The 26,050-nt window shown below is 34.4% G+C and overlaps 1 protein-coding gene across 6 annotated transcripts; it reads left to right on the forward strand.

Annotated features, from left to right (window-relative positions):
• Positions 1-734: 734 nt before the first annotated feature.
• On the forward strand, positions 735-22,617 carry LOC142341073 (protein phosphatase 1 regulatory subunit 3B-like). 6 transcript variants are annotated; one of them, XM_075391930.1, is made up of 3 exons: positions 735-1,020; positions 16,190-16,410; positions 21,584-22,617. In XM_075391930.1, exons 2-3 carry the CDS (start codon positions 16,210-16,212, stop codon positions 22,511-22,513), a joined length of 1,131 nt encoding a protein of 376 aa, XP_075248045.1. In that variant the 5' UTR covers positions 735-1,020; positions 16,190-16,209; the 3' UTR covers positions 22,514-22,617. The 6 variants fall into 6 exon arrangements, with proteins under 6 accessions (XP_075248045.1, XP_075248049.1, XP_075248048.1 ...); XM_075391934.1 differs by lacking the exon at positions 735-1,020 and adding an exon at positions 9,030-9,285; XM_075391933.1 differs by lacking the exon at positions 735-1,020 and adding an exon at positions 9,299-9,407.
• The last annotated feature ends 3,433 nt before the right edge of the window (positions 22,618-26,050 follow it).

A 26,050-nucleotide genomic window follows, 5' to 3' on the forward strand; every position in this document is an offset into this window, starting at 1 on the left:
AAATACTGCCCGTCATCATTAGTAGCAAAAAAGAAAAGATTCAAAAGAATTCAAACCGAATTCTCGTACAATATTCTGAAATAATTTGAGTAATCTTCTTTTAATGATTACGCTCGATCAGACATATCTAGCGTTAACATAAAAAAAATAGAGGTTTAGAGATTTTTAGCCTTGTTAGAGTAATTCGAATTATGAAAGAGACTGCTTTCTTTTCTTTTCTAAAAAAAATTAACAATGGTCTTTTGATTAATGTTGAGTGAACACGGCGTGAAATTCCGCTTTTTTTCAATCCTTTCCCTCTAATGGGTACAGAATACAATGGTTAAGTCCGGATGTAACTGTCCATTCCTCTTGTGCTCTATAAATGCATGTTCAATTTCCTTCCTTCAACTTCTGTTACCGCGCGTGTTCAAATTCAGTGCACTCTAATTCAATTTGTACGTTACCTTCCCCCTCGTGGTATAAACCCGTCTAGTTAGGAATCAGACTTTATTTTCTCAATATATACACGGTTAGCTCTATCAATTATTGTTAATGCGGTGCAATTCAGTTCACGCACCTCCAAACCGAATGATCACATAGTACATCGAATTGAATATAAACAACTAACTCAAATTGTGTTTTAAAAAGTAATTATAAAAAGATTGACATCACATTCATGTTTTGACGCGCCTAATTTAAATTTATTCCTGGAATTTGAACGTTCCAAATATTGAAGTTTTCCATTCGTGGAATTTTGATCGAGCGCTAGGTTGTCAGTTTTGTTTACTACGTGCAATTATGCCAATCTAGCTTTGATTTCTGTTTACATGAAAAGTTAGATCTAGCCAGCAACTGGCTGCAAGCGTGAACAAATCTGCATATTTTCCCTGCTGGTTAAATCTGTTCACGCTTTTTGGAGAGCAGCACAGTGGAAAAGGGGTAATTATTTTATTCCGAGATTTCCTTAAAATTATTGGAATTGTGTTCACGCCGCTCAAATGACGTGTTATAGTGAGCTGAAACTGGGAAACTGTTAACGTGAGTATAGCATTCTTTTTATTCCCAGAAAAAATAGCGCTAATTCGGTTCTTTTAAATGACCGAAGAGAAGGAATCTGTCTGTGCGCATTTTTTTAAAATCAGGTGAAAACCAGTGCGTGATATATTCGAGAGATCTGTTCAGGCTACCTAAGACCAGGACTCAAAAAATGAGAAGCAAATTTGTCTTTCAAACATCTAGACTCGCCAATAATTTACATTCAAATATAAATTTCAACAACGAGGCTCGGTATTGCGCGTTCGCACATAAAGTTCCGAACCCGCTCATCCACATTTTTGGCATAAATGTCTATCAAATGAGGAACAGATAGAAAACCACAAAAGTTCACGTATTTCAAAAATTGTGTATGAACAACGATCGCTTTCGACGCATATAACTCATTGGAGTAAAAAATGCTGCATTAAATTGATGAGATCATTCATTATTGAGAAAGCAAGTCAAGACGAATAAAAAAATCAAACAACAATAACAAAAAATATAAATAACATCCAAAACTTTATATCCATTTTTTTAAAAAAAACTTACTAACAAGCTCAAAAAAGCTTCGGATAAAACTGCAATTAAACAAAATACCTTGTACTTTGCTAGAAAAAATATGGAAGCACACAATAAAAAGGCTCGGTAACAATTAGACGAAAGAGAAAAAAACAGCAAATAAAAAATTGGCTTATATTTTTAAAAACAAATAATTTCAAAGGAAGGAAACCATTTACATTTTTGAAAACGTCCAATATGTTTATGACCACATGCGCCTCTATTTGAGGGCATTAAGACTAGTCATTAATCATTTTTTATGCGGCTACAAAAAAAACAACAAATAGAGACAACAAAAAAATTCAGTTTAAACTTGCGAGAAAACGCAGTCGAAGCCGAAAGGCCATATTTGGCCCCTCAAAAATTGATCAAATGAGCCTTCCTCAAACGCTTAGAATGTGGACAAGACTTCTCATTAATAAGAATAGGTAACAAGTAGACCAAAAAAATAAAGTGCAAAATTAATTAACACTTGTTTTTTTTTTTTCGAAAACAATTAATTACAAAGTCATTTAAGCTGTTAGCTACAAAATGAAATAATTAAATAGGTTCGTTTCTTCGTCCAAAGGAAGCGCCTGAGACCTGTAGCTTTAGTTATTAAGGATTTGTCTTACGTCTACAAAAAGAATGTCAAACACAGACAAAAACCAAAAATCAGTTTAATTTTTTGTGCGAAAAACCCGTGCCGATGCCAGTAAAATTCGTAAGAAATTCTTAGAAAAAAATTGAATTTTGTACCTTTGCATCTTCCCTTGATAACTATAATGTCATACGTGACCTGTAATTAACAAGATTAAGTAACAAATAGACAAAAAGAACAAAAATGCGAAGTTAAACAGCGTTAGAAAGTGGTTTTTTTTTCATTTTTGAAAACAATCTTTTCAAATCAGAAAAAAAACTCTTTATTTCTTTTTGCAATTCCAATGAGACCTGTCATTATCCAGGTAATTTCATACGACTAAAAACACACACTAAAAACGACAGTTAAAAACTATTGTAAAAAAATTGAAAGAGGTGTCGAAGCCGTTAAAACCATATTCTATGCCTTTCAAAACTTTTAAATGTTCAATTGTGCCCTTTTCGAATGTCAAAAATATTATGTGTCAATAATGTGATAATATGACAAAACGCGTAAAACATGAAAAATTGGCCAATACCTAAAAATTTTCAAAAAATTGAAATCTGGTAGTATCAAACCCAGAAGACCATAATTTAATGCTAAAAACCCCAAAAAACACATAAAATTAGTTGAAAGAACAGGAAGAAGAAGCATTCTTTCTTTGCTAAAACTAAGCTACAAGTAAACAAAATGAAGAGAAAAATAGTGGCGAAGTTCAATAAGCCATTGTTTACTTAAAAAGCAAACACTTTTAAAAGTCAAAACGACCATATTCTTTCGAGTAAAGAAAATGAATATATTAATATAAAACTGTTCATCAAACCATTCGGACCTAACAACAGTGAGTTTTGATGTGATTTCTTCTGTTCTTTAATTAACACAAAAACTTTAATTAACACACAAAAAACAAATTTTTGTTAAAAAAGACCAAGTGATTACAATCTGAATTATTTTTCGATTGTTACTGTCCGTGATTGGACCAAAACCACCTCCGATATAGCTGTTTGTCTTTTTATAACACTCAATTGTTTCAAATGCTTTAGATCTAGGTAATTGAAAGATCAAAAATAAATGCTGCCTTTGATAATCATAGAGTAAAGTTAGCAAAAATGGCAAAATTTTGATTCTAGACTACTCTCATTGGACGTGGAAGAAAAACTAGCTCCTTTCGTACTCTACAAAGATTGTGTTTGTTGTTTTTGTGGTGTTAATTTTCAGCAAAGTTTATCAAGTGGACTAAAAAGCTTTTTTTGGGCAATTTTTGCTGAAATAGGCTGAATTTTGAAAAATTTAGCCAAAATTTCAGCCAGAAAAATGTAATCAAAATGGCCAAGAATGCTTTTTTGTTTCTAAAAATAAAATCAACATCACTATTGTTAATAATTTTTCATAATTTTTAGCGAAATTGACGAAATTTTAAGGCAAAGTTCCGGAAAATGTGAATGAAAACAACGGAAATCCGTCTATTATTCACATAACTTCAAACCTCAATAACTCCTTGTAAAATACAAAATTCAAAAAAATCTTTCAAATTTCGTATTCTACTCCGGAGGGGCTTTATATTGATACCACTTACAGCTTTGTACGATGAATATATCGATCGGTCAAAATTGTCTGAACAAAAAAACAATTGAGTATATAGTTCCTCCCCCCTCAAGAGGGGTTGGAAAACAACCAAACATCGGAACTGAAAAAGCGCCTTACAAGGTTTCCTGGAAGTGTGCAATCCCCAATTTCAACAAAACAAAAATCTGAAGCTGGCATTTGGGTGCGATTTCCAGAACTGCAGAAACAAAAGGACAATTTTCTAAACTAATGTTTGCAAACATCGCCCTGTAGCAATAGCTGCGAAGCAACAACAACATAATAATGACGACTATTACGCGTTTAAATGTCTGTTATTTTTCTTCACACGAAGATTTACTGATTAGAGTTTTCAGAATTTTTATGATCCGAATGTGTTGCTTGTTTTCAGTCAAATTAAAACAGTCAATTTATATAGAAACGCAGAGACAATGAGTCAAATTCCAATGGAAGAGACTTGCATGAACTCAGAATTCTGCTCCCAGTTTTGTTTAATACAGTTCAGACTCACCAAAAACTCTACAATGGATTTGAAAAACCCAAATATTTCTGTCTGTTTTATTTTAAAAAGTTGATGTTCTTAATTAGCAATTACCTAAACTGATATTTCTATCATTAACCAACACAAACTAATCAACTTAACTGTTGTCACTAGGAAAGACACTGATTCTGTCCGTAAGTTTTCGTTTCTGGCGCCTTCCCACTATAGTCATTAATCTTCTCGGTCAATGATATGAATGCCAATTCAAACAAGCTTCGAGAGAAAAATATATCGAAGCTTCTTCTCCTTTTGCACAACATAAAATTACTCAAAGCAAAATTCAACAAAACTAAATGGCCCATTGGTGACCAAGTGCGAATAACGGAAATTTGATTTGAGGTCTTTTACAAAATGTACACTTAAAAAAATGAGAAAATTTGAAAATTGTAACCATTCAGTTCGAAAAGTTTTATTCGTCTTGCGACAGAACCCAATTTATCTACAAAATTAGTCAGTGCAATTCGACCATCTCATCTTCTGTTGAAAATCTCTCTAAATATTTGTTGGGATCAAAAAATTCATATAAAAGTTGATTATTTGATAAGTCCAGTTAATTCATATCTTTTGGTAAAAAAGATTATTAAAGGTATCAGTATCCAAAAAAAAAACGCAGAGACAATGAGTCAAATTCCAATTGAAGAGACTTGCTTGAACTCAAAATTCTGCTCCCAATTTTGTTTGATACAAATCAGACTCACCAAAAACTTTACAATGGATTTGAAAAACCCAAGTATTTCTGTCTGTTTTATTTTAAAAGGTCATTAAAATTTCAAAAATTATTTCAAAATGGTGAAAAAATTCAGATGTTCTTGGCCTCTTGATTTTTCTTTCACAATAAATCAAAACTCTCCACTTCGTTCGAAATTGGTTGAAAAAATATTCTTAGCTTTTTGGATTTAATTGGAAAGCAAACAAGCATTTCAAGTGTTCAAATTCAAAAAAAAAATTTACGTCGAGCCCTTTATCTTAAAAAGTGTCCCTCAATTTTGATTGAATTTACAATTGTTTAGAGGACTTAACTTTGAGTTGTATCTAGACAGAGAAACCAAAACGAAAAGCGCGTAAAGCAGGCCGAAGAAAACATTGTTGTTGTTCAGGTGTTTCTGGAAATGGTGACTGTCAGCCAATCATGAGACCTTTGATATATCAAGGTTTAAAAAGTTGATGTTCTTAATTAGCAATTACCTAAACTGATATTTCTATCATTACAAGCAACACAAACTAATCAATTAACTGTTGTCACTTGGAAAGACACTGATTCTGTCCGTAAGTTTTCGTTTCTGGCGCCTTCCCACTATAGTAATTAATCTTCTCGGTCAATGATATGAATGCCAATTCAAACAAGCTTCGAGAGAAAAATATATCGAAGCTTCTTCTCCTTTTGCACAACATAAAATTACTCAAAGCAAAATTCAACAAAACTAAATGGCCTAATGGTGACCAAGTGCGAATAACGGAAATTTGATTTGAGGTCTTTTACAAAATGTACACTTAAAAAAATGAGAAAATTTGAAAATTGTAACCATTCAGTTCGAAAAGTTTTATTCGTCTTGCAACAGGAGAACCCAATTTATCTACAAAATTAGTCAGTGCAATTCGACCATCATCTGTTGAAAATCTCTCCAAAAATTTGTTGGGACCGAAAAATTGATATAAAAGTTGCTAATTTGATTAGTCCAATTAATTCATATCTTTTGGTAAAAAAGATTATTAAAGGTATCAGAATCCAAAAAAACTAGAAAAGGGTTCCGACAACCTTTGATGAGAATTAACAATATCTCCAAATTGCAGTATGCTTTCTCGGTTAAAGGATCTAATACTTTTAACGCACTAATAGAAATACAAGAGTTGATAGAAAACAAACTGATCAAAGTTTTTTCTAGCCCACTGCTTTTTTTAAATATCCCTCATTACGGCTGATCATAAATAGTTACTCTAGATATCAATTTGTACTAAAAGAACACAATAGACAAAAATCATGTGATATATAACAAAGCAGAAAACAGTTGATTTGCTAGAAGGAAAAAAATCTCTCTGAAATTTTGCTGAAATTTCAGGGCCAGGTTCACTTTGATTTTCCTGATGGAATACCGAACTGATACCGTCATCAGTTGTCCAAATGTAAAATTAGCTATAGCGTAATCTGACTCTTAACAAAAATGTGTCACTAAATACTCTACACTCAGATGGGTATCAGAAAGAAAAATCTTTTTTGAATTTGGGTAAAAATAATGAAGCACTTTAATCAGTATTTTTTAAGCTGACAGAGTCAAAACATTTTAGAAATTACGAAAAAATTACCAACCATTTAACTCTATTTTAGGCAATGATGTTGCAAAATTTTATTCTTCTGACCTACGTAAATATAAAAAGAATTCGAAAGCTCTCTACTTCATCGAAAGAAAATTGAGCCAGATAATTGAATTTTTAAATTATTTTTCTTTTTTCAAGGTACTGATATCCATCAATCGGGAGTGTACTCACCTCTGAAATTGTACCAAGAGAAGCATACAGCCTATCATCCTCTCATTGCGCTAAAATTATAATCATATATTTAATGGCTGGTCCGTTATCGTACTGAAAATTATTTCATCAATATATAACAGTTATTATATAAAGCCATATATTCAGCAATTGGGCAGATTATTGTGCTTCATCGGCGTTATGGGAAGAGACAGGGACGTTGATTTCTAAGAAATTACCGAAAATCAAAAGTATTCAACACTATTTTAGACAATAATGTTGAACCTAACTTTTTGCAACCTGTTTATACTTTTATAAACTGCATTTTTTCAAACATTTTCGTAACCTACATTTCAAAAACGAAACTAAAAATCTTTAGATGTACGCTTTCTGCTTCATCGAAAAAAAAATTGAACCATTGAACTTGATGAAACTCACTTGAAAAATAAAAGTTATTTTTCAAACCATTATTTTCACCTAAACTAAGGTAACTATATCCATCAATCAGGAGTTTGATCAGCTGTGAATTTCTGCTGAGACAAGCATGCGTCCTCCTACCATCCCCTCATTACACTAAAAGTATGTTATTTTAATCAATGGCTGGTCTATTAACAAACTGAAAACCATTTATTATTATCTAATAATAATTATTATTATTATATAAACACCCTTAAAATAGAAATCGGGGAAATTTTTTTACAATCCAAGAATTGGATTGAATTGGTGCTCTGTCTCTTTTTTAAGATGTTTTCACACATTTTTCATAAATTTGAGCTTCGTCAAATGCTTGGTGGTGAAGCTACTGGGAAGCACGTAATTAAAGGTTAAAAGGTCATTTTTAAGAATTTTTGAGCCCAAAGTGTTGCAACTTTTCGTGTTTTTTTCGATTTTTTGTTGGACCAGTCTCTAATTGAGGTTTGCCAAAATTGACAAAGGTCTTGTGCAGCAACTAATTAGTTTTCATGTCCAATATTGGTACTTGAAACATAAACACCCAAATATATACTTTTACAATTCTTTTACAATTCTAAAGGTTTTTTCAAAAGGTTTGTCACTTTTTTGAAGTTCTTTCAGTCCTAGTTGTCAAGTAATCTCCTGTAAAGTTTGATAATTGTCTGATGCATAGTTTCTACTGCTAACAGAATGTTTTTCAGAATTTTTATATTACAAATTTTGCCATTTTTAAATAAAAAATTGCAATTTTTTTTAAATTTTCTGAAAATTATTCTTGTTCCAAGTTTATCGACCTTTATGAGTCAGTGAAACTATTTAACGCTTCAAATAGGAATACTGGATAGTCGTTGGAAATAATGAAATGGATCTGAGTATATTAATATCAGTTTTAACAAGATTTTGTTAAAATTTTCAATTGTTTTTATTTTTTACCATTTTCTGAGTTTAACGATCTTTTCTAGCCAAGGAAACTTTTTAAAATCTTGCAGATGGGTTACATGACGGAACTTCAGATACAAAAAAGTGGTTTTGAACATTTTCTGCGACATTTAGAAACTTTCTTCAAATTTTGCACTTTAAAGTTTTGAAGCATTTATGAAATTTCTAACTTTAGTGGCAAATAAACCTCTTTCAAGGCTTCTGCGTGAGTTAATGAGTATATTGAATTGTATCATATTTCACCTTTGGGGCAAAAGCTTCAAGAGTTTTAGTAATGATTATTTTTTGTTTAGTTTGTGAGACTTTTATAATTTCTCAACTTCTGAGATTTTGTCTTTTTGGCTGAGATTGTTCAATTGATCTGCTATGGTCAATTACCTTAATTCTCATGAATTTTTCATTCAATTCTTTGAATTGTACTTTGGGACTTGTCCTGCTATGTTTTTTTACTTCTTCGGCGTAATAAGAAGAGACGGGGACGTTGGTTTCTTCTTTCAATATCAGCAACCTAGCTGGCCTCAGATTAAAACATATTAAACGTGACACCAAAATGCGTTCCTATCTAATTTGTTGCCTACAGTTAGTACACAGCAAGCTCTCATGCAAAATATCTGCAAATAGTGTGGTACCATACCTTCATATATAAGTGTACCTATTCCCTTTACTCCAAGGTAGAGAGCCGTGTGCTAAAATTCAATTCCCAATTTGAGCTCTCTATACTCGATTTTGTCTTCTAGTGAACGCATTGGTGCCCTACTCGCCTGTTATATTTCAGAGGAAATGCTTCGGTAATTTCACGCAAGCTTAAAGCCTGCTAAATTTAGATTGTTCAAAATATTTGAAGCTCTTTCAAATTGAGTTCTCAAATTGAACGGTTAATAATTGCCTCTTTACGTAGATATTCTTATTTTAACCTCTAAAATTTCACTTCAGATTTTTGTTTTCATTCGAGTGGAAGCGCATAATAAATTCTTCTGGGTTGAGCTTTGAGCACGGCCGGCATTCACCCCGAAATTGTGTGATGCATGCAGCGAACGCGGTAAAAAATTCGCCGCCTCAATTTAGTGGTAATCTTACATATAATCAACGAATTCACCGCATTCACGACCAAGTATATAACCATTCGCTGAATGTTAGACAAAATAACCATACCTTGTCGTGTTTTAATCTGCGGTTTATATAGAAAATTCAAAATTATACGTTATATATAAGATCACTGTCTGGTTTTTAATGGTGAGTTTACCAAAATTTAAGTAGTTGTAGTAGTTGTAGTAAGAACACAATTTTTCATCACTCGTTACCTGTGAAACATTTTTGGAATAATGCCTCGGTCACAGTTTGGGTCAAACATATCCCAATTTAAAATTATTATTTTACTTAACGCTTTATTCTTTAGGGAACTATATTAAGGTTTCAAACACTATCCTCACCTTGCCGTTGATCTATTAAGGCTCTAAAAATACGAGTCTATTTTTAACAAATTTCAGTGACCGCGCGTTCATTTACCACTTTCATGAACGGTTATATTTTCAACAAATTGAACGGAACAAGCCTCTGGCAAATATAATATAAAAAGCATTCACGTGATAAATTTCCCTATTCCGTTCTGCTAACCATTTTCTCTCAATGAGAAAATTTTGCGCGCGGAGGAAATTAGTTCAGTCCGTTCTACACACGGTTTTACAGTCGAGCGTTATTAAAAACGGATTATAAGATTCAATTAGGTTACAAGCCGACAGTTTAGCATGGCAATAAGCAGTCAAAAACATATTTTTGTTCTCTCTATTTGAGCGCTGGCGGTGTAGTATCTTTTTTGGCAAACAAATATTTCTTCACGCGACACAGAAAGCAATTTTACGATAAAACGATCGTTTCGCCCTAATCACAGGTAATCAGTAATCTTCATTTTCTTTTCTCTTATCTAAGCTTCAAAAATTGGAGTCCAAATTCTTCAAACACGCTGAAAAGTATAAAAGATAAACAGGAAAGTTGTATGAAAGGTGACAACATATTTATCCATCAACTTAACTCAATTTTGATTCACAATTTTAGCCGCTTTCAGCTCATTGTTTTGTAAGGTTTTTGCACTGAATCTGTTACCGTTTTGTAAGAAATGAGCATACATGCATTGAAATTAAGAATCTCACTGAATTTTCAGCACTATTCATTTTATAATTTCAGCGCATTTTACCACTTTTCAGCGCATTACATACAAAACGGTTTATTAATATAAAATCAAACGAAATGATCAGAGTTTTAGAAATCAATTACGCACAGTGAAAATCTTAGTTTTATTGCCTCAAGTCTTTCAACGTAGTCTAAAGTTCAACAAATTCTGACAAAAAAAATTTCTTTTCGATTTCTAAAACCAATAAGCAATTTAAACCATTTTTGAGCAGTTTTCCGAAGGTTCTTTCATTATAGCAATTAGCTAAAAATTTCAAAAGAGTCAAGTTGATGCAGTTTTCACATTCGAATGATCGCACGCATGTATTGAAGTCTAATAGTACATATAAATTTTCGAGACTTGTTTTTTTTCAGAAAATCATATTCAGTTCAATTCAGTACTTTTTGAGTTGAAACAAGTTTCTAAAATTTTAGAGAGAGCAATTTACAAAATTTGTGGTCAAATCAGAGACACAAAAAACAGTCCTGAAGAAATTTCAATTTTGGCGCCGAAGAATTCACACTCAAGCAGCTTAGAAACGGAAAACTAATCTTTGTTTTTTGGTATATTGCAGTCAAAGCTAACATATTGCGTAGAACCTGAGGAATTCAATAAGTTGAAAAAAACGTAAAACATATCATATAAAATTTAATTTATTTGCGTATATGTGAGCTCCTTACAATGCTACATGTTACAATTTGTTGGATGCTAGAAGATAACATTTCTAACTAATTTGCATAATTTAAAAAATCAACAAAGGTTGTTCTACATATACGGAAACAATGTCTCTAGTCAAAAGACTATATCCAGATTATATCCGATGTTAACAGCTTCTCGATGATAACAAATTTGCGGATAACCATTTTCAACTTGTTCAAGCGATTGACTCAAGTTTTCATGCGCTGTCACTCTTGACTTGATTGTTATACAACATGCTCCAAGAAGAACAGGAGGGCGATTAATACTTGGAGAGGTCGTCAAAGAGAGGGTAGCCCAAGTTGACTAAAAACCGTTACGTGAAAAACCATAAAAGGGGCTAATCAGCCAAAAAGCGTGCGAGTGCGGAAACGAAGCGAACAAACGTACCTTAAGCCGTTTTTACCTTTACCACACGGTGTTGTCCATCTCGTCCAGGGTACACATCCAAAACACGCCCAAGAGAAGTCATGTCTTTCAGGAACCAGCCAATGTCGTAAACTTTAAGCGACGACTGGTTGTTCTGCTTCCATTTGGATCTCTTGAGTAGTGTCGGCAGGTATTCTTTGACAATTTGCTGCAAGAAGTGGTTCATCATCTGTTGCAGATTTCTTCATGTTTTGAAGTGAGCTGGAATTCAGCTGTGAAAATTCCTTGAGGCAGAAAGTTGAATGGACAACTGATCAGGATGTGGTCAGGTGTGAGAGGCATCTCGTTGTCTGGAAGATTAGCGACATTTGTGAGAGGTTGTTAATTCAACATGGCTTCGCTCTCTACCAGTATTGTTTGGAATACGTCAAGTGAAAGCCTTTTTGAGCTTCGAGTGACCAGCAGCGTTCTTTTCGCTGTCTAAATAAAGTGTTCTCAAACAACTAGTTCAAAAGAGGTTGAACTATTAAAAGTAGATTCTATAGGAATTTTAGGCTATAAATTTTTAAAAAAATTTTTTGAATTTCTGTTTTCAAAACGGTTTTTTTGTCAATTTTCATTTTTGAAAAGCTATTTGATTTTATCAAAGTAATTACTTTTTTGTCTCACTAAAGATTAGTTCAAAAGTGAGGTTGAACTACTAAAAGTATATTCTATAGGAACATCAGGCCAAAACATCAAAGAACGTTTTTTCAGTTTCTGTTGTCAAAACGTTTTTTTTCGTCAATTTTTTTTGTTTAGGAATGACTTTTTGCCTTAAGAGCTTGTCATTGCGTTCAATTAATTGAGACAAGTACAAATCAAAGAACAATTGTCTAAAATGTGCAAAGAAAAGTAGATAAAGGAGGATAAATTTCAGGTTTTGCTATTTCTCTTTTTTACCTGTAAAAAGGTAAGACTTCTTGAGGTGACATCTGAAACCTCCGGCGATCAGCGACGGTGACGTCTGAAACCGTAGAAAAAAATTCTTCAGGGGTAACGTCTGACTCCCCAAAAAAATTGTTCTTCTGGGTAACGTCTGCAACTTAACAATTTGGCTCCAAAAGTGTCTTTGTCTTTAGGGTCTTCGTCTTTAGTCTTTTGATCTTTTCTGTTTTGTTTTTCGTGTGTCGCACGGTCTGTGGGCCTCACGTCTTTGCTAAGACGGCTGTTGGGTCACGCCTTTGATTTGTGTCCAGCACAGAATGTAGAACTCGGATTTGGGGAGACCCAAGTCAGATAATTAGGGACGTAAAAGAGGGTTCAGTTGGAAGGGGGCTCGAAGAAGGGTCACCAATTATATATATACATAAATATATATATATATATATATATATATATATATATATATATATATATATATATATATATATATATGTATATATATATATATATATATATATACACAAAAAACTTGCAGTGCAAAGATTATATTCAGTGAAGGTTTTTTCACAGTTTTTTTTTGATGATTACATATTTGCGGGCAACCGTTTTCAACTTGTTGAAGCACTTGAGTCAAGTTTTCATGCGCTGTCACTCTTGACTTGATTGTTGCACAAAAAAGTTCGTCTTTTCAAAGTTCGTGAACTTAAATATTTTCCTGCTGTTTTTAATTCAGACATCCAAAATTTGCTATACTTGTTCACATTGAGCCATTCAGAAGATTATGTCGGAAAAAGTCTCGTACGACTGGTGGGAGCTCAAATCTATTGCAGCTTGCTTCATTTGATGGGGCTAACTGAGTGGGGCTTTAAATGATGTCATTAGAGGTTGTTATATACCACTACAAAAAAAGGAAAAACATTACTCCAATTTTCATTTACTTTTCATTTAACTTTTGCTAGTTACTTGCAGTGAATCGAGTCCATCTGTTGACACTTAGGAATGAGAGAAAATTAGGTCATTGAAAAAAAATTCAAAAGCAACACAAGTCACTTGAAAAGTCAAAACGTTCAAGCCAAAATTTTGAAAAAAATATCAACACGTTCACAATAATTGCTTCAAACTTCGTTCGAGAATAATTAAATAATTAAATACAAATTAGTCTAGAAGTCATAATTTCCATGATCAGATTCTCACATCATTGTATAAAAAAGAGAATTTGTAGAATCTAACATATTGAATAGTTTTTTCTAGTTTTCAGTATGTATTCAAGGGATACCCTTTCTAGGTAACCTTTGGGCTGAAATTGATAAAGATTAACCAAAAAGGTTTTTTGCAGTTTACTAACAACCTTTTCACTTCTGTGTTCTTTATGGCGGCGAGGCCCTTGCTTTTGGTAACTGCATTTTAATTTCCAGAGTTTGTATAATTCCTCATTGTCTAATAATAAATTGTTTGATGATACTTTCGACTTAACACAGATTATTGAAACGGGATTAAAAGAAGTTTTAAATAAGAAAAAAGAGGATTAGTAATGTTTGTTTCAATTTTCTGTCTGATTTTAATTGTTTCACAGTAACTGTTAAATTGATATTTTTTTGAAAAGTTCAACTGCTTGAGAAATTTTTCGAAGGAAATCTATTTTAATGAATAATTGAAGAAAAGACTCAAATCTCCCTAAAACTCTAAAGTCTGATAAGTAAGTAACATTTTTGTTCCCATTTGCTCTTTTCCCAAATTTTTAAAGTAATCCATTTTCCTTTTTTCATCAAAAATTTTTTTCAAGATTTTAAATGAAAGTAATAACTACCATCTAAGAGCTACAAAATGTTGCGGCATATTTTCTTCTAAAATTTGTACAAGAAAAGTGGAAAGTTGCCTTAGCAAAAAAACGGTGGCGGTCAAGCAGGCTGATAGGCAAGCAAGCCGAATCTTGAAAATGAGGTCAAGTAAGCCGGAAAATTTTGGGATACCGGTATTTTAAGTTTCCGCTGGCGGGCCGGCTTCACCGCGATAACCAGCCCGCGATCTCCGGATTACATCCCACAGCGGATGAGAGGCATGGCCACGGACAGCGGTCCACTGAGTCCCGTACACACTAGATGTCTACAATTGACGTATTTTTGTTTCTTTGGCGCATTGGAATACATTATGCACTATAATACTACGCACAGGATTGATTGTAATGGCTAACAATGTATTATTTCTGATAGATTATATAACTATTACATAACTTTCGGCTTGTTTTTCTGTCGGCTTACTTTTACTTCGGCTTCCTTTGCATTCGCCGGAAAAAACCTGACTCGCATATAGATTTTCCTGTTTGAAACAAATGATGGAAGAATTAGTCGCAAAAACAAATTGGTAGTGCGCATTTAGCTCCCGTAATGACAATAAAAAAAATAAAGACTTCATATTTTTCTATCAGACGATTAAAAACCTATAGCCACGCAAACATATCTTTTGCATGCATAATTGCATTAAGAGACGTATTACAAAAGGCTTTTGTTGCTTACATGCTTCACCATATTAAAATGAGCTATTCCAAAGCTCTATTAAAGTGCTTTCAGTCGTAAAGGTTCTTTGACCGCAAAATTTCTCGCATCTCATATTTTTTGGTTCATATTCTTGAGTAATATGCAAAATTCAACAATTTGAGGTAAATGTTACACAATATTTATAACTTTGTTCACATTTTGAGCAGTCTCAAAACTGGCTTCAAATATTCAAAAATTAGCTTGTATATTGAACACTTTTTGCGCACATAAATTTAACGAACTTAAGACCAATTAAAGCGCATACAATTGCAAAAAAAAGTATGTTTTTGTTTATAATTCAAATCAAGTGACTTGATACAAAAACTTTCTTTTATATATCGAGCTGAGCACATTTATGAATTTAAAAACAAAATTTGACAACTGCTCTCTGATAACAATTTAAAATCACTTGAAGCTTCTTTTTCAGTTTTATCATTTCTGTTTTTCATTTAGCTGACAAAATTGGATAACCCCTTACTTTGACCGTTTCAACCCAGCTTCAATATAGCAGTTAGTATTGTCACAAATATTTTTCTTTTCTGTCTAAGCAGCCCCTTTCTTACGTTGTTCGATTGCTGGAGAAGCTTTCAGCATCCTGTCCAGGTTTTTGACCGAACACCTTTAAAGGTAAGAACAAATGAGCAAAATGTTAACAAAATCTTGCCCAATTATTGCAAACAAAACAGCATCCAACTTTTTGTGAGGCAAATAACTTATTGCAACCCGAGTTGACATCAGTTTTGAATTTCGTATGGTAAGGTATATGGTTGCCAAGTTTCTTCGTCACTATATATGGCTTGGATATGATTGCCAAAATTTATTTATGGTAAACCCGGGAACATTTCTAAAAATACGACATCAAAAATACTCTCAAAATTGTATAACAAGCAAACAATTAAGAGGATCGAAAGATTTAAAAAATCCACTTTCACTTAGATACTCTAAGTCCATTCAAAACTAAGCAACCAATCTATGTGTTGTGCTATATGAAAGATATGTTTCTCGCTCATCACCCAGGTCGAGGTCCTCGCTTAAAATTGATTATGACAAGGACCTTAAGACCATAATACCTTATGGTCAGACCCACCCAGAAACTATAGAGACGTATGACCGGATTCCAGCTATTTTAAATTGCTTGGTGCGTTCACGAGTTCGTTCAAAGTCGCCCATGATCAAATTTCTCCTCGTGGTATATGTTCGGCTCGCGCTTATAATTATGTCCTCGTTTCTGGTGGTCTGGTCATAAATGATTTTGACAGAGGACTTCGAACTGTGATACAAAAACCGTCTGGTATTACTAATAAACGCCCTATTATGTATTATAGATGTGTTGGTTTTCTGCCAAATGCTACGTTCAATTCATCGCCTCAATCAACTTCAATTGACGACAATCGATAATATGACCGATTTTTTATGCGCTGGAGTATCGAGTATGGGTTTAATTCGATCGGCAAGTTTGGATACAGAAAGGATCGGCGAGGATGAAAAGCAGGAGCAAATACACGAAACAATTGCGAAAAGCTTTTTCTCAGATGACGATATAAAGGTATTAGAATTTATTCACTTGGCAAATAATTTCAAATTTTAAAGCGTTAACATGCGAAATTATACAATTCCTAACTTCATAGAAATCATGCAATTAAGACAGGTAAAAGTGGTGTCCCAGCCTTGACTTATGAAAAGAATATACACGACCAAAACTTCCAAAAAGACCAAGTTTGATTTAAACAGTCAATGAACAGACCTTATCTCGACTTAGTTTATCCTGACTTAGCTGGACCCAAGTTATTCATGCTCGACTTCAGCTCCACCCAAGTTTGATACATTTTAAGCTCGACCAAAACTCTCACATTAGATCCAAAAAACTTTACATGATGCATTTTGAAAGTTGACAAATGCTTACCGTAATCAACGGGTATAGCATTTCAAAAATCGAGCATGTATTGCACCCCCACTGGAATTGTATTCTCTTTTCATAAGTCGAGGTATAAACCTGAGGTAGTTTGATAACGATAAAATGTGTACTCTGGGATGTACTATTATATCAATTATAATGTGTTCTGGCAATTTTCCGTGTAATTTCATTTGTTGATTTTCACAAAGCTAAAAGTTTAGCAGCACAACAGATTCCAGTAGAACGGAATGGAGGCGTTTTGGAATGGTAAAATGCACAAGAAGTTATATTAAAGGTACAATTCTGCAGCCTTATAGTAAGCTCGTCTATTGCTAACTTTGACATACCATCCGAGCGAAACTCATACTAACTATACCTGAGATCGATTAACATTTTAGTAATTAGCTATTTGCAATACCTAGCCATACCTTTGTGAACAATGGATGAAAACTATCATCGTTTAGAATTTCACTGCGCGTGACAAAAAACGAGAAAAATACAGCTCTTTCGTTTTCAGCCATAACCACGGGATAACTTGTAAAGAAGTTAAGGGTGAACGAATAAAAACCAGTTTTTAGTAAATCAAATTGAATCTGTTTATCAAATCTGTTTATAAAATTTCCTAAGCAAAAGAAAGCCGACAAATTTATCATCGGCATAATCAGTAGGGACAAAATCATATTCAAAACAAGTTCTTGAAAAAAACTGACCATCCCGCCCCCAAAATCAAGTCTTTCCTCGAAAAAGATAAACATAGCCGGCAGATTGCCTGAAAATAGCCGCGATAGACGCTTGTGGTCTTCCATGAATTGAAACAACTAAAGAAATAAGATAGACAGATCGACCACTAGTCCTTTAATAGACCACTAGACTTTTTGGTAAGATTCGGACTGTCAACTTTGACACATACGGTCTAAAAGGAAAAATCCTTAAACAAGTTTTTTCAAAATTTATATTCAAAATCAAAAACTCAAAACTAATACTCAAGAATTAGGGCATAGAAGTTCGGCACTACTTCGATGCACACTACTGATCTTTAACTAGTAATTTTTCATAAAATTCAACGTTTCATAAGTGAGTTCAGAAGTCAATATTTTGAGTGAGGTAAGTCATGCAATTGACCTAAAAGCATAAATGAAATTAAGCACAAAGTTTAACCGCAAAGCCGTAGAAGTCACTGAAGTCATTGAAAAGCTCAATTCCAGGAAGTCAAGTCGTTAGAATCATCGATGGAGACGAATTAAAAAACATAGCCGCAAGATTTCCGAAAAGGACTCAAAGAGCCGTCTCCGTGAAAGACCTACCTTTTAAATCAACTGGTACCTACTAAAATGACTACTAAAACCAAAAAAATCAGTCGAAAAAAGAAAAATAGCCCATAAAACCAACTGAACAAAAGAATTTATTGCTTCATTTTAAACAAGCCAAAATTTTTGAACTCAATGGAAGACATCAAACTCCGTGAGCAGCAAAAGTCAAGCCGTGTTTGGCTCCAACATTTCTTATTTTTGAAGAAAACGATCGAAAGCTTCAAAAAAATGACGAAAAATTGTTACAAAATTTATAATTTTCCGTAATTTCTCTCAATCAAAACACTTCTTTAAAACAGTTAAAACATTTTTAAGTTAGTTTTTTTTTAACTTAAAACCAATAATCAACTGGTAACTGAATGAAATTTTCACATTAGTTGTCGCATTACATCACAATAAAAGCGATAAAACTAAACAATGGTCGAAAAATTAATCAAATCAAAATTAATCATGAAAGAGGCTAAGAGAGACAGAACAATATCCAAACGTCAAAAATCGTAAATTACCAGAAACAAGACCTTAGTATATTTGCTGAAAAAGTGTCGTTCAAAATTTTGAGAAGTAGAGCTAGCAAAATCTCAGTGCCATATATAAAATAAAATCGATTGCAATCAAAACACTCCAAAAAAACTCAAAGGAAAAAGACAAAATTTATTAGTTGAAATTTATAATTATCGATTTAATAAAGTCTAGACGAATAAAACTATAGGTTAACTATAGGTGAAACAAATATGCAAGCAAGAAAGTGGAGATTACATACATTGTGAAAAAGATTTAAAAAGAATCTAATCCGCAAGTTCTGAAAAATCAAATTAAAACTTAAACTGGAAACTCAAAAATCAAAAATGAAAATTTGAGGTAGAAAAATAAATATTTCAGTTATTACGCAATTGAGTTTTTAAAGAAATACATAGCCGTTTTTCTGTCTCAGTAAGAAGTGAAAACAGCTCAATTGCGACACAAAAAAAACAATTAAAAAAATGTTCAAAGTATCGTAAAAATTTTCACTGAATTTCAAGAGTTATCGCCAAAAACAATTGAATTAGCAAAAACGAAACCAAGAACACCAAAGTTGCACCAAAAGACTTTATGACAATTAAATTCAAAATACAAAAAAACTTAGAAAATTAGACAAAAACCGCCAAAATCGGATTAGTATGTGTACAATTTTATAAAAACAAAAGTAGCTCACATGAAAAAGAGAAATCAAATTCAGCAATTATCTTAAAGACGTTGACACTTACTAAATCGGTTTAAAAAAATCCGCACAAACAGCCAAAAAAGAAGAAATCATTGAAAAACCAAAAATTGACAAAAATTGAGAATCAAGTGCCAATTTTGCACTCGAAACACTTTATTAGGCTCTCAAAAACATTGTGTTATCGATGGTTGCTTATTCATACGGCATCGATCAAAATTAACTTCTACAACTAAACCAAGTTGAAATAAAAAAATTGTGCCAAATTGCAAATTGACGAAAACGCAGCTAAAAACTGTCATCTATATGTGCCAATCTCTCAAAAACTCTTTTCAACGTCAAAAAGTCATTCACTCAACGCAATGCATGAACAAAAAATTTCTCTCGCTCAGAAAAAACTAGTTTACGTGGCAATTTTACTCGGGTCAAAACGCCGCCTAAACAAATAGTACTTCCGGTAAAAAAAACCTTAAGAAAACCAATACTACTCTTCGAGGAGTAAAAAGCACGACGTCCCCAATAATAGCCGCTATCGCTTAGCGGTTATTAAAAAGACAAATCCTCCAAAATTACTCATCAAAATAGCACGAAATTTCATCTTGACGTGCATTTAATATTTCATAAAATAAGCAACCGATCGACTGAAATAAATACACATTATTATTAAAACTTCGATTATGAGAATACTCACAATACCCCCAAATTAATAAAAATGTGATTTCTACATTTAAAGCAACTCCGGGCATGTTTGGCACAGACCCTATCTTAACAATATATTTTGTTTTCTCTGTGCAGGACATCAAACATAAGCGAACCACTTAACTAACGTTTGCTAGAATCTGCGATAAATAGACCTGGTCGGCAAAAGATAAAAATTGACACTTAATCATAATTTTAAATCGTTTTAAAATTAAAGTATTTTAAGAAAAGAATTAAGGGACAATTTTTTCGTCCAACTCTATTGTCGGAAAGAGTAATCGAAAACGGCATCAGTATTCAAAGCCATACTTAAATTAGGATTGTAAAATCAACTATAGAAGCTCATCAATGGAATAGCAGCGGCAAGCTCCGCCAAAACTTCCATACTAACTATCCAATTAAGACTCATACTTTTCTTATATCTGATAATATCAGCTCAGAAGACGAATAAAACATAAGAGCCAACAATATTTTCCATCAGATGACGCGCAAATTTACTTTTTGTCATGAAGCCATTTATCCTTAAAAACCAGGAGTTAGATTTAAAATAAAGCTGAATAGACTGAAAACATGAAACATTTCGTTTTATTGAAGAAGATAAAAACACATTATCGTGGAAAAAATTTAATTGGCAGGCGAGGCAAAATTCTATTTGGTTCAGCCAGGTGAATCGTAACCTGCTTCAGAGGGTCAACAACTTTTATAAAGGGCGGTTTTAAATGATGTTGTTAGAACTCACTATAAAATACTATGGTAATCGAACTATAATTTCAAAAAATTGAAACAAATTTCTAAGCACTTCTCTTCTGAATTTTAGAAGTAACTGTCGCCAATTGAATTCGACTGCTTAAAATTCTCAATGCGAGAGCAATTTAGATCTCACGGTAAACAGCAACTCAACAACAAAAAGGTCAATTGAAATAATCAAAACATCGGAAAACTTTAAAGGCGACAGAGAAAAATTGGTTCAAAATTACTCCGAGGGAAGCTAAAATTTCACTCATAACAACCATCATTTTTTCGGTCTAATGACGCATGGCACATATGATTTTTCAATTTAATCTTTGAGGCAATGTTTCTCAAACTTAAAATCACATTTTGAAATTTTTTACACCATTGATCCTCTTCAGCAGACCTCTCGCTTAAGTATGAAGTTCAGATAAAACGCAACGTACACGAACCAGAAATTCCGATGAGAAGACCCCAGATTTGAAGTAAAATTGCCTCAAAAAATGAATTTCTACTACGTGAAAATAGGGGTGCTATTTTGCTTTTGCAGTTCAGTATATGATTGGACACTTGATTAAATAGAATCAAACAATAGGTTGACTTTTCATATGACTTCTTGAAGTAAACTATTCTTAAATAGTACGCAGAATTGCATTAAATATTGAGCAATTTTAGCAGACTAAAAATCAAGCAGTTTTGTATCAAAAACTGAACCCAAAACAAGAAATCAGTCAGACGAGTAGTTGTTCAAAAACATTGTCAGCAGTTTTTCTCACTAATATACGTAAACAGTACTATCACAACTGCAAAAATTTTGTTTGACAGCAATTTAATTATTTTTGCCGAGTTTACTCCGATTCAAACGATGGTTAATGCTTAAATCGTTTAGGATACACCCTTTTATCTGGTCGATGGCCGTGGAGGACAAGATACAAAACAAATCTTTCACAAAGAACAAAATCACATTGGAACAAATAAGAGCGGACACGATTATTACGACTCAGAAAGCAGTGACCCTACCGAAACTTTAGAGACCAACTTGGTAAACTTGAATTTGAGCGAAACAAGGCCAAATAATTCAATTCACCATGAACTGCCAAAAGCCACTGCAGTTGCTAGAGAGAATATTGTTAACGGTCTTCGAGATCAAGCTTCACAGATCACGAGCTCATTGACCCAAGAAGATCTCGACATAGCCAATTCAAAATGTCGACATATTTCGCTCAATGAAACGTACCTATCAGCCAAACTAGATTCAAGCGGAAACCTTTTAACGAGAAGGTCCAAAAGTCCCTTTAGTAAGAGTGTCAAATTTGCAGATACATGTGGCAAACAGTTATCGCATGTTCTGACATTCGAAAATTTTCAGGAGGTCGACTTTACTGTTCACGATTCTTGTGAAGACTTCCGAAACTTTTCACGTGAATGGACCACAAGACAAAGTTTTGCGCCTTTGTTTTTCTTACCACCATCGAATGCTGTGCTTGAAAAAGCCAAATCGCAAAACGTGAAATTGGAAAACATTCAAATATTCGGGCTCAAATTATTGGGTTCAGTTTTAGTAACTAACTTGGGTTATTACAAAGAAGTCACGATTCGCTATACGCTTAATAATTGGGCACACCAAAATGATTTAAGAGCCAATTACGTTCCGGGGTCAGAAATAAATGGCTGTGAGCGATTTTCATTTGAGGTGGAATTTCAAGATTGGCAAATTGATGATAAAGTGATATTCTGCATTCAATACAAAAGTGAACGCGGAGAATTTTGGGACAATAACAATGGACTCAATTACACACTCACACTGCTCCAACACTAATAAATTTGTAGCAAGGTTTTATGACCCCATTTATCAATCAACTAGTGTACATAGAGTAGCCAAATTTATTTTTATAATTAGTTTTAACAAGTTTTCAGCACTCATAGTTTTCTAAAAAGCAAAATACAGAAAAAGAAACAGCTATAGCTAATCACATCAAATACGCCAACTTAAAAACTCACGGATTTTTCCAATTATGGAAAACAGATTTAAAAAATTATTTTGACCATTCTGATATCATTACGTGGCAAACAGCTCCTCTTGGCGATTATATATTGTAGTAATAGGCCTAATTGTTCTGATAAATTTGTTAAAGAGTTTCACATTTGGCCTGCTAGATCTAATAACCCATCTCTGAGCTCCCGCAATGACTACCCTAAGAGAAGAAAGAGTTAATCATAAAGGCTCAATTGGCCTCATTAGCTAATTTTTTTGGAAAAAACTTGTTCATGAGATGGGAGCAAAACAGGAAACTATCGTCAAGCTAGCATCGAAAGTGCATCTCCAAGAAATCAAAGTAAACGATATTCGAAGATATTTCCCGAAGGAGTGTATTATGAAAAACAATTTACCGCTAGCGCATGGAGCATAATTGGGAGGATTTGCTCCTTTTCCCCACAATTAACAGCACATTAAAGTGCACAGAGATATTGTTGGGTTATGGACTTTCGCAAGCGGAATAAAAAGCGTTTTTAACTAAGTAAAGAATTAATTTCTCAAAAATGAGAGAATAACAAAATGATATTTTACAGTAGAATTTAGAGATTTACAGGAGAGATCTGATTATTAGATCAAGATGGTGATTTGAATTTGGGGATGAAAAAGGACTCAAAAATCAGCTCTATATATACCCATTATCAGTGTGAAAAAGTCAAGATACAAAACTAATCTTAGCACCGTGATTTATAGTGGGGGTCGCAAAGGTTACCCAATATGGTTTGCTTCTGCAAATCAGTCGCAAAGGGAACCATATATGGAATGCATTTGCACTTTTCTAAGAATTCATTCACACTTCCGGAGATATCATCATCATTTATTACATGCTGGGAAGATTTTACATCAATTAATCTAGCTCTAATAATAGTTATCTAGATTCATAAATTTGAACCGAATATTGACTCTAAGCACCATTTCTTGACGATTCATTTATATAATTTCTTTGATCGAAGTTATATTGCTTGTCTTTCTAATCTGGTGAGTCAAACTTTCTTTTTAATTCTCACTAAGTTTAAGACTATAGTTTGATCGATATTCTAACACCCCCACTCAGACTTGAGCTGATTGCGTAGAGTCTGTTCCCATCAAACCTGCTCTGAATGTTTCCAATTTCGAAACGGGTAAGGACTTTGTGAAGATTTCCGCTGCCATTTTGTCTGTAGGGACGTAATGAATTAAAATAGTCCCATCCTCCGTCTTGTCCCGGATGAAGTGAAGCTTTGTTTCGATGTGCTTGCTCCTTTTGTGCATGACTGGCTTTTGGCAGAGTCTGATACAACTTTGGTTCTCTTCTCCAATTGCTATTGGACGTTTTTGTTGGATGCCAAAATCCTCTAGAAGTTGTTTCAGGTAGAGTGCTTCCTGAACTGCTGCTGCCATGCCCTGATATTCTGCTTCTGATGAAGAAAGAGCAACTGTGGCCTGCTTCTTGACAACCCCGCTGAGTGCTGCGCCACATCCGCTGAGCTTGAAGTAATAGCCCGTTGTTGATTTTCTGTCGTTCACGTCTCCAGACCAGTCTGCATCACTTTCCCCCACTAAATCATAACTAGCCTCTTTTGTGTAAGTAAGTTTTCCGCACATCCAGTGTTGATTACTAGGTGCATTCATGTGTCTGGACAGAATGTTGACTGTGAACATGATGTCTGGCCTCGTCTGTTTGGCCAGATACAGAAGTGATCCAACCAAGCTTCTGTAGATCCTCTGTCCACTTCTTCGTCTCCGTTCTGTGCTGTCTGAAGTTTCAAATTCAAATCAGCTGGAGTTCTTGAGGGTTTGTATTGATCCATTTGAAACCGCTTAAGCATTGTTTTTATGTAGCGTTCTTGGTCGACTGTGACTTTGCCCTCTTCTCGTCTGATTCTTAGACCCAGAAACCAGTGTAGTCTCCCTCTGTCTTCCATGTGAAAGGTTGCTTCTAGTGCCTTCTTGACATCACAGACCAATGTCATACTTCTTGATGCCACTATGATGTCGTCAACCCTGACCAAGATGAAGGTGTGATCCTCTGCCTCTGATCTTGCGAAAAAGCAGTGATGGTTCCTGCTTCTGGTGAACCCCTGTCTCAGTAGGAAGTTTGCCAGCTCTTTGTACCAGTTGTTAGCAGCCTGTCTCAAACCATATATTGATTTATTTAGTCGACATACTAACTTCTCCCCATCTGATCCGCGTTTTACAAAGTCCTGTGGCTGTTCCAGATACACTTCTTCCTCGATTGGTGAGTGCAGGAAAGCAGTCTTGACATCAAATTGGTGCATCAAATAGCCCTGCTTCGCTGATAGCTGAAGTAGAATCCTGAATGTCTCTGGCTTGCAGGTAGGCGCAAGAGTCTCAAAAGTAGTTCAGTCCTTCCACTGTTTGAAGCCTTTCGCCACATAGCGCGCTTTGTATTTGTCCACTTGACCACTGGGTCCCAATTTCACTTTGTAGACCCATTTGCCCGGTATGACGTCTCTGTCTGTGGGTGGTTTCACTAGGTTCCAAGTCTCGTTTTCTTGGAGTGCCTTGACCTCGTTCTTCATTGCCCGGTGCCACTGGTCCTAATAGTCACCTTGCTTGGCTTCGTAGACTGTTTTGGGTTCCACATAGTCGCCCTCAGTCACGGCAAGATGGGTCCTGACTTCTTCAAAAAATTGCGGAACATTCCTTGCTCGTGTTCCTCGTCTGGGCTCTGCTCTGTCCGCGTGTTCCAGTGCATCTTCATTGAAGCCAACTGTCTCTAACTGTGAGAAGTCTTCTGTGTCACTGTCTTCCAGTGACTCTGAGTCTCTGTGACTCACTCTTGTTGCAGTAGATCCTTCATCTAGTGCTGTTTCTCCAACATCCGAGGCCTCTTGTCTCAGTGTTGTTTCTTGAGTATTCACGCTCCCTGCGTCATGCCACTCCTCCTTTATTGCAGTAGATGTGTCCTGTCGTTCTCTGTTGTCATCGTCTTGATGACCATCACCTGGGTGCCAGATTCCCAGTTCAGACCCATCATCTAGTAGGTCAGCCGTTTCTTTGTTGTCAGGGATTGAGCCCACTTCAGACTCCTTGATGATCACATCTTGAACTGCCATCACCTTGCGTGTGTTGGGTATGTACACCAGGTATCCGTTTTCTCCTTCAGTGTAACCCACAAACTTTCCTTCCAGTGCCTTGGGTTCAAGTTTGCTGAATTCTCTGTCCCTCTTCCTCATGAAGACTGTGCAACCAAAAAAAGATAATTTACTAATTAGAAGCTTAGGTTTTATACCTCTCATTAGCTCTGCTGGGCATTTTTCTTCTCCTCGTCTCACAACCAAGTTTCTGATCCTTGCTGCGTGAAGAATTGCTGCTCCC

Source organism: Convolutriloba macropyga, chromosome 6, assembly GCF_964194025.1.
Source record: "Convolutriloba macropyga chromosome 6, txConMacr16.3, whole genome shotgun sequence".
Classification (NCBI taxonomy): domain Eukaryota; kingdom Metazoa; phylum Xenacoelomorpha; order Acoela; family Convolutidae; genus Convolutriloba; species Convolutriloba macropyga.

Excerpts from the sequence above, each read along its gene's own strand:
- LOC142341073 (XM_075391930.1), top strand. The coding sequence starts at position 16,210 with ATGCTACGTTCAATTCATCGCCTCAATCAACTTCAATTGACGACAATC. Across the intron at positions 16,411-21,583 it reads TCTCAGATGACGATATAAAG|GATACACCCTTTTATCTGGT; the intron begins GTATTAGAATTT and ends TAAATCGTTTAG.